Raw genomic sequence first — 8269 nt, forward strand, 5'->3', positions numbered from 1 at the left:
CCATATTTTTTTTAGTTAATGAAGTACTGTAGGCTATGGCAAAATATAGGGATAGAGGAATTACGGTGTGTCTCTTATACGATTACTTTTACAAGTGAACAGACCGTAAAAGGAATTGCTTAACAATTGGACGCCAACGAACAGATTCGTTTTTGCGTTTTTGTTCTTTGCGGTTTCTTTTTTCGAGGGAAAGACATAGAGAAATGAAGGGAGTGAAGAAGAAAAAAAAACGATGCATGCAGCACTTTATTTCGTATGAGTCACGCATCGGTAATGAGACGTCATTAGATGATTGTTCTCCTACTAAGTCACGATAGTGCGGTTCTCGCTTTTACTCTTGCGCTGTACAATACGCAAAAAAAAAGATGCAATCGAAATTAATTGGTTCGAAAGGTTGAGATGGTGTCAAAATAGCCAAAAGCGTTTTAACCTCCATACCGAGAAAAATAAAAGTGAGATTTTAGACTGATGCGATTGCCAGTGAGAGAGTTGAATGTTCGGTTGGAACCTTGGCCTTTATATTTGGCGCATTAAACGCGTGGATTACCGTGAAATTTGGCAAACGATTCTAGATATGCAGAGCAACGGGATAACGTTGCTAAAAGAATCCCTGAGTGCGTTCCTATTGATATAAAGATAGTCAACAGCGTAAAGAAAAAAAAAAGGAAAACGTGCTTGGGGAACGTTTTTCCGAAAGCGAAAGGGCAAAAAACCTGTTTCTTCTCCGGCTACTCAGTTTGCTCATTATTCATTTGGAATTGTGACAGACGTTCCCTTTTATGCGAATACGTGTTGGCTTGACAGTCATCGCCTGACGCAGCGTAATATTTTTTTTTCTATTTTTCTTTATTTGCTTTAACGAACGAAATAGAGACGCACGTAAACTTGTGAGTGGCCACACGGAAATTAAACGGATTCTTATCAGCCACTAATGACGTGCGTCCTTTCAGTTCTATCGAAAATGATTCAGAGTTTCTATTGCGCAGAGAGTTCTATTGCGCCCTATATGGTGCGGAAGCAATGACGTTGCAGTCAATTGACGATTTCATCAACAGCTCTGTTACCGATGAAGTTAGTCCGACTTTCAAGCAGGACATGAAAGAGGCTCAGCTGTTTGTCAACAAAGACTAAAGGAATTGAGGTAAAACAACAATTTCAAGATAACAATATTTATGCATTAAATCACAATGACAACTGACGCACGGAGGTATTTGAAAACAGGCTAATGAAAACAAGACAAAAAAAGATGTGACAATATAAGATAACGCCCGAGTTAGTCCGATGAATAAACTGCCTGGATCCGGAATTGTGATGAGTCTCGTCCCACAAATATTAAACTGTATGCCTATGGGTGGCGCAAGATCCAAACGCAAATGTAGAAACCCAAATCGATAAGCTCCGAAGTAGATTAAGAAGCATTGGATACTTATAAAATGACAGTCGGTTCTCCATGTCAAGCAGACAGTAAGACAAGACTTTTCCAAAATGAAGTTCATTATCTTGGTAGCCCTCTTGGCTTGCGTTGCCGGTAAGTTACAATCAAATGCGCTACGGAAAAAAACTATTGGTTTAAGCAAATGTTTTCAATTTGGCTTTTTAACTTATAGCATTCCCAAACACTCGGTTGACCTTGCCTCGCTTGCCTCTTTCGGTGTTGATGAGCGGCAGATTCCAACTGATTCCGGATGAGAAAATCGTTGGCGGAACCCAAGTCGCCCCCAATTCTCTCCCGTTCCAGGTGTCCCTGCAGAGACGTGGACTTTTGGCCAACAGCGCAGTAAGAACATAATTTTTAACAATTTTAACTTCGCAGATTATTATTAAAATTTCTTGCAAAATTTAAAAGTATTCGCACATCTGCGGTGGCTCTATCCTAGACGCATCCATCATTCTCAATGCCGCTCATTGCGTTGATGGGTATAACCAATTATTAAACAATTGAAAGTGGAATTTGTTATTCAATAAGATTTGTTAAAAATCCTTTAGTGCCAACATTGCCAGACTACGTGTCGTTGCCGGTGAACACAGCCTATCACAAGTCAGCGGAAATGAGCAGATCTCCGCCGTTTCACGTTTCACCATGAACGCCAACTACAACTCAGCAACTTACGAGAACGACATCTCTCTCATTTTCGTAAGTATTTTGAAACGAAGCATGATTCTATGAAATCAAACATTGACTTTATACAGAGGTTCGTCTGAATTTAAAATTTAACTTTAGTTGACTACGCCTTTTGACCTGAGCGTTGCCACTGCCAAGCCCGTTAATCTACCTGCCCCTGTTGCCGAATTCGATCCACCTGCTGGAACCATCATCACCGTTTCCGGATGGGGAACCACTAGCGTAAGTATTCGACTACACTCTAAATTCAGAACTTTATATGCATCTTTAATGGGGTTTCATGTTTTTACTGAATACGCAGGAAGGAGGCAGTATCTCTGATGTGCTCCTCAGCGTCGATATTCCCGTCATCTCTGATGCTGATTGTAGCGCTGCTTACGGAGGCTCTGTCACCTCTTCCATGATGTGCGCTGGAGGACCAAACGGTAAGTTCATCAATCCCAAACAGGGATTTAATCATTTTTAAAGGATAAATTGATTTCAATGTTTTTGCTCAGGTGGTATCGACTCGTGCCAAGGTGACTCTGGCGGCCCACTCTTCACAGGCACTGGTGCCTCTGCTGTCCAGCACGGTATCGTTTCCTGGGGTCAGGGCTGTGCCCAGGCCGCTTATCCTGGTAAGACTCTAACAAAATCACGAGGCTTTATTTTTTTCCTTTGTTTCATCGATGGTCTCTTTTTCCTTCAAACAGGTGTTTACACTCAGGTGTCTTACTACCTTGACTGGATCGCCGCCAACAGAGGTTAAATACGAACGAGGCTGCATCCTCCCTGTAGCACTTATGTTTCTGTGGACAACATTTTTTTGAAGCGTGAAATTCTCTGCTTGTTAATATGAATACAAACAATAATGATAGTTGCTTCATCTTCGTTGCTGGTCGATAAAGAATCAATCACCGTCACGTAGGAAAGTTTTCTTAGGTGATCGTTCAAAGCTATTCAATTATTTTCCTCGGAAACGGCGCGTATAATTGCTCCTTTAAATGATGTTGGGCTGAGAAACCAAGAAAATGTATTTCCATATTTTCGTTTTGTATGTTCGTTATGTTTGTTTGTCAATATTTTGGCTATTGATAACGGAAAAAATGGGACCGCGATAACCGCCTGATGAACGAACGTGAGTTTAGGGGCACCTCACAAATCGAGGTCTTTTTAAACTTCACTTGAGATTGATACGATGGTGCATTTTATCACCGTATCATCCAGATAGTTTAAGCCCGTAAGCTACCACTCCGAATGATAGACGTATCTTATACTGTATATTTTTTTAAAAATAGGTGAACAGATGTATAGCTTGCCCAACCCTCTTGAAACGCAAACATAACAAACTCACGAAATGCAAAAACTACCACAGGGGAACCGCCATCTGTCGCCTTACTGATCACAATTTCTGATCGCATTCGCCATGGTGTCTTTACTTCTTTTCATAACGAAAAACGTTCCCCTTCAACAAAACGCAACAGCCTCGTTTATTCAAATAAGCTGTAGGAACAAAGTACGCTTGAACTAAACGTAAAGATATCATTGCTGATAAAACGCCTGGTTACGTGCACATATAAAAATATGATGAAAACGCAGCACGAAAAACAAGCCGGCGACAGTGTATACAGCTGATTTCAGCCAAGATGAAGTACATCGTTCTAGTCACGCTATTTGCCTATGGATGGGGTAGGGTCATTATGCATTACAAGTAACAGGATTCCTAAGAATTCTTTATTAATAAAAAAAAAAACGTTAATCACATGAAACCTACTTCTCCGACAGCTACAGTATATGATGCACTAACAAATATGTTCTTGTGACCTTATATCGTTACAGCTGCTGCACAAGGCAGAATTCTGCCTCGAATTCCAATGAAAGACATTATGGGCGGTTACAAGATCACATCGTCCGACAAAATCATCGGTGGAACTGAAGTTGTCCCCAATTCGTTGCCTTTCCAAGTCTCGATACAAAGAGGAAGCGCTGGTGTTTATACGCAATCATGTGGTGGATCCATTTTAAACGAAACCACCATTTTAACCGCCGCTCACTGCGTCGATGGGTAAGTTTGGTCAAATAGGCAAAACAACAAAGTCATTTTTTTAAAGAATATAAATGGGCACATAATGCTCACTGTAGTTGATGCGAATCGAAACTCACAGGGTCGCTAAACATTTCGTTTAAATATCCCCAGAGCCGTGGTGAGAGCTCTTCGCATTGTCGCTGGTGAGCACAGTTTGAGCGAAGAAAGCGGCCTCGAACAAAACAGGGACGTTCTAGTCTATTTAATGCATCCTCGCTACATTGCATCCACATGGGAAGATGATATTGCCCTTATTTTGGTAATACTAACATAGATTTGGACATTTTCCTTTCTCTTCCATTCCGTTGAACCAAATCACCAATGATGGAATTCTTCATGCTCTTCGCTATTCTGACTAGTGCAGTAACCAACAAGGAGATTTTATGAATATAATTGATTGTGTCTTTTAATTGAAAGTTAACCGAGCCGTTGGATCTGAGCGTTCCGTCTGCCAAGCCGATTAACCTACCACCTCCTACGGCTGAATATGATCCTCCCGCTGGAACCATTTTCACCGTCTCAGGATGGGGAACTACCAGAGTAAGCTGTTTTGTATTTGAGCCATTGTAAACTGTATTATTGCACCCATTTACATGTACGTCCATCAACGAATGATTTTCACAAATGATATAGTACGGAGCTCTTTTCGTCTCCGACGTTCTTCTGAGTGTTGACGTCCCTGTTGTTGCTGACGTCGATTGTGATGCTTATTACGGAGGTACACCTGCGGAGCCCCAAGTTTATCCTTCCATGCTTTGCGCTGGAAATACAACTAATGGTAATGTTATGATTGTGTTGCTAAGGCTGGCATACAATCAGACTTTAATGAAACTATGTTCATTGAATTACATTTATTGTTTTGAACTGGGCGCCATAGGTGGCATGGATGCATGTCAAGGTGATTCCGGAGGCCCACTCTTTACCGGAACTGGCGAAACAGCCGCCCAGCACGGCATTGTCTCGTGGGGACGTAGTTGCGCTGAACCCCAATGGCCAGGTAGTTATTTGTCATTGCTTATTAGAATGCATGTCATCGATAGTTTTCCTTCCCGTTTCTCTTTTTGCAGGTGTTTACACCCAGGTGTCATACTTCATCGAATGGATCGCACTCGTCATGCAATAATTTGTTGCAATTCGTGTTACCTTTTCTCTGTTGCGTACCTAAACTTGTATTGGTGTTACATAATCACGTTATAATTCCATGTGGGTGGCAATAGAAGCATATGTATAAGTGAAATTATATAACACTAAAATTTCGAAGTAGCAACGTTTAGACTTGAAAAAAACTGTAGGGATTTAGAATCAAGATTACGCTTACGTGTCTGTCATAGAGTATTAACAAATCGACCTTTGAATTAGATTCTAACTGGTAGCTCTCGAAATGGATAATATCGCTTTTTGTTTAGAAAAACAAAAAAATCGACCTCTGATTTCGATAGCTTACCCAACCATGTTGGGTAAGCTCCCTAACTTACGCAAGCAAAATTGCGCTTGAAATGTATGATGAGTGAAACGAGAGATGATATGCGCAAAGCGTCGCCTCGCTCATGGTTTAATATTTTCGAGTGTAGAAGACTACCAGTTGTTACACAATAGCCTTTCAATTGACGAGAGCCAATCATGTCAAATCGCCCTCATACTCACCTTTTTGTCTATGATAACAAACTTCAATCTGTTTGGAAGAGTGCAGATGCTGAAACCAGGGACTTTGTAACAACACTTGTCAGTAACTGCAACTAGTTAAGATGAAGTTAGTCCTTTTCGCTACCCTTCTAGCCTGCTCTTACGGTAAGTCCCTCACTTCTTACTACTTACTTTTACAAGTTTCAAAATGTCTCTTTTCTGAAGAAAATTATTGATTCTGTTTTGCTGTCGTGATTACAGCCGCTCCTCAGCGGATGCCACGGCTGCCGCTGGATGTAATCTTAAAAGGTCGGATGCAAAGACCATTCTCTTTTGGTAGGATTCTCGGTGGAACTGAAGTGGCCCCCAACTCGTTGCCCTTTCAAGTTTCATTGCAGCGACGAGGTGTCAACGGTATTTACTCACAAGTGGGCGGTGGATCTATCCTAGATGAAACCACAATTCTGAACGCTGCTCATGGGGTTGTCGGGTAATCGGCAGTTGAAAACAAAGAAGATAATGCGATTTGATTATTGGATTACTCTTATGCAGAATCATGAGCTTTGCCGATTTCCGTATTGTTGCCGGTGAGCACAGTCTGTCCGTCGATAGCGGCCTCGAACAGATTCGCCAAGTGTCGGCCATTCTACCACACCCTGGGTTTGATGATATCACTTATGAAGATGACATATCCCTTATTTTCGTAGGTTTAATTATCTTAATACTTTTACGCTTAATGTCTTTCGCAACTGCTAGGGCTGTCTTTAGTGATCTGTAGTTAAATACCAATGGGTGTGTTCGATAATATTTTCAGCTGGCCGAGCCTCTGGACCTCACTGTTGCCTCTGCCAAGCCAGTCACCTTACCACCCCCAACTTCTGAATTAGACCCTCCTGCTGGTTTAATGGTTACCGTTTCTGGGTGGGGAACTACGACAGTACGAGTTCGCATTATATAACATTTCATCACATTCAGAATAAATTCAGACTTGGTTTCTAAAGGCTGATGGAAGTATTTCGGACGTCCTTCGCAGCGTTGATGTTCCAGTCATTCCCGACACTGATTGCGATCTTGCTTACGGTGGAAATGAAAATTACATCGCTGTCTTTCCTTCCATGATGTGCGCCGGTGAAACAGTCAATAGTAATATCTGTAGCAACACGAAATAGATAACTCATCCGCAAGTGTTTCATCCCCATTTCTTTTTACATCTCGCTATAGGTCGTATTAACTATTGCCCAGGTGATTCTGGAGGACCACTTTTCACTGGAACCGGTGCTGATGCTGTTCAACACGGAATCATTTCATGGGGACAGGCTTGCACTTACTCCCAATTCCCAGGTAAAATGTTTATAATCACCGAAACTGAACGTGTTTCTTTTGGAATATAACTTTCATAACATCTGATATGGTTGTAATTCGCTTTTTCCAGGTGTTTACACTCAAGTCTCTTACTACCTCGACTGGATTGCCGCTAACAGACGCTAAACCTGTTGTGTATTCCATACATTTTGCCTGAATACAAAAGTCTGCTAATTCTGAATTACTCATTTAAAACAAAAATGTATGATGCTTTTTTATTAACTGGCTTATGAGGAAATGAGTGACGGACCTATAGTTGTAACGTTATGTTGGTCGAATGTCCGTGGGAACAAACAATGGTACAAAATTAGGATTGTATGTCAGGCGTTAAACTGAAACAAATCGTCCTTTGAACGATACGTTAAACTCGGTGACCGTATGTGATTTTTCATGAGTTTTTTTTTTGTATTCAGTTGTTTACCAAGTGACTGATGACGGATGGGGACTCGTGGCGGATCCAATGCTCTGTCCAAAGGTCTGCTCAAGACCTGTCGAAAACAAATCATCTCCTGATAGGTTATCACTACCTTGTTAGAGCAATAGGTATCATAACATGTCGTTAGAAGACGGATGTGTATAAAAAGATAATGAGATAAACAACAACAAACATTGAAAAGTGTACCAATACACACAGCTCTTTTCCATTGTACAGAAAACGAATAATTTTTTTAGGTGAGCATACTTTTAGAAATGTTTATATAAAAATGCCTGCATAAAACCATGGGTTTTTTTTTACAAACCGTCTAGATAATTCTGAAACTCTTTCTACAAAAACATTGCACCCAACAAATGCTGGTAGTAGCGTTATATTGGCAATGGCATGTATAAGTAACTTGAATGCTATATCGAATGTTTATATAGAATACAGCAATTAATTTCTATCCAATATTGGATTGATGTTATAGACCTGCACGACAACATTCCAAACCATAGGGCTGAGTAGAGGCATGAACTCAGTGTATCAGTTAATAAAAACTTAAGTTAATATCAAAGACAAACAATGAATCGATCTGTAAACTAAAAAATGGGATGGTTTAAAAATGGATCTATTTGTAAATAAGGCATTGGAGATAGAACAAATCATATGAAGACGCAAA

The 8269-nt window shown here is 40.7% G+C and overlaps 3 protein-coding genes across 3 annotated transcripts; all 3 read left to right on the plus strand.

Moving 5' to 3' along the window:
- The first annotated feature begins 1401 nt into the window (after positions 1-1401).
- On the plus strand, positions 1402-2978 carry LOC130690874 (trypsin-1-like). Its single transcript, XM_057513740.2, has 8 exons — positions 1402-1528; positions 1608-1777; positions 1847-1917; positions 1987-2134; positions 2222-2344; positions 2424-2547; positions 2620-2739; positions 2815-2978. Exons 1-8 carry the CDS (start codon positions 1486-1488, stop codon positions 2868-2870), a joined length of 855 nt encoding a protein of 284 aa, XP_057369723.1. The 5' UTR covers positions 1402-1485; the 3' UTR covers positions 2871-2978.
- A 730-nt stretch (positions 2979-3708) lies between these two features.
- Positions 3709-5411, plus strand: LOC130690873 (trypsin-1-like). The gene is made up of 7 exons (XM_057513739.2): positions 3709-3790; positions 3941-4166; positions 4299-4446; positions 4605-4727; positions 4821-4965; positions 5065-5184; positions 5255-5411. Exons 1-7 carry the CDS (start codon positions 3748-3750, stop codon positions 5308-5310), a joined length of 861 nt encoding a protein of 286 aa, XP_057369722.1. The 5' UTR covers positions 3709-3747; the 3' UTR covers positions 5311-5411.
- Positions 5412-5875: 464 nt separating this feature from the next.
- LOC130690871 (trypsin-1-like) lies at positions 5876-7346 on the plus strand. Its single transcript, XM_057513738.2, has 7 exons — positions 5876-5975; positions 6072-6300; positions 6363-6513; positions 6625-6747; positions 6812-6953; positions 7032-7151; positions 7243-7346. The coding sequence occupies exons 1-7, from the start codon at positions 5933-5935 to the stop codon at positions 7296-7298; spliced, it is 864 nt and encodes a 287-aa protein (XP_057369721.1). The 5' UTR covers positions 5876-5932; the 3' UTR covers positions 7299-7346.
- The last annotated feature ends 923 nt before the right edge of the window (positions 7347-8269 follow it).

Source organism: Daphnia carinata, chromosome 1, assembly GCF_022539665.2.
Source record: "Daphnia carinata strain CSIRO-1 chromosome 1, CSIRO_AGI_Dcar_HiC_V3, whole genome shotgun sequence".
Taxonomy (NCBI): domain Eukaryota; kingdom Metazoa; phylum Arthropoda; class Branchiopoda; order Diplostraca; family Daphniidae; genus Daphnia; species Daphnia carinata.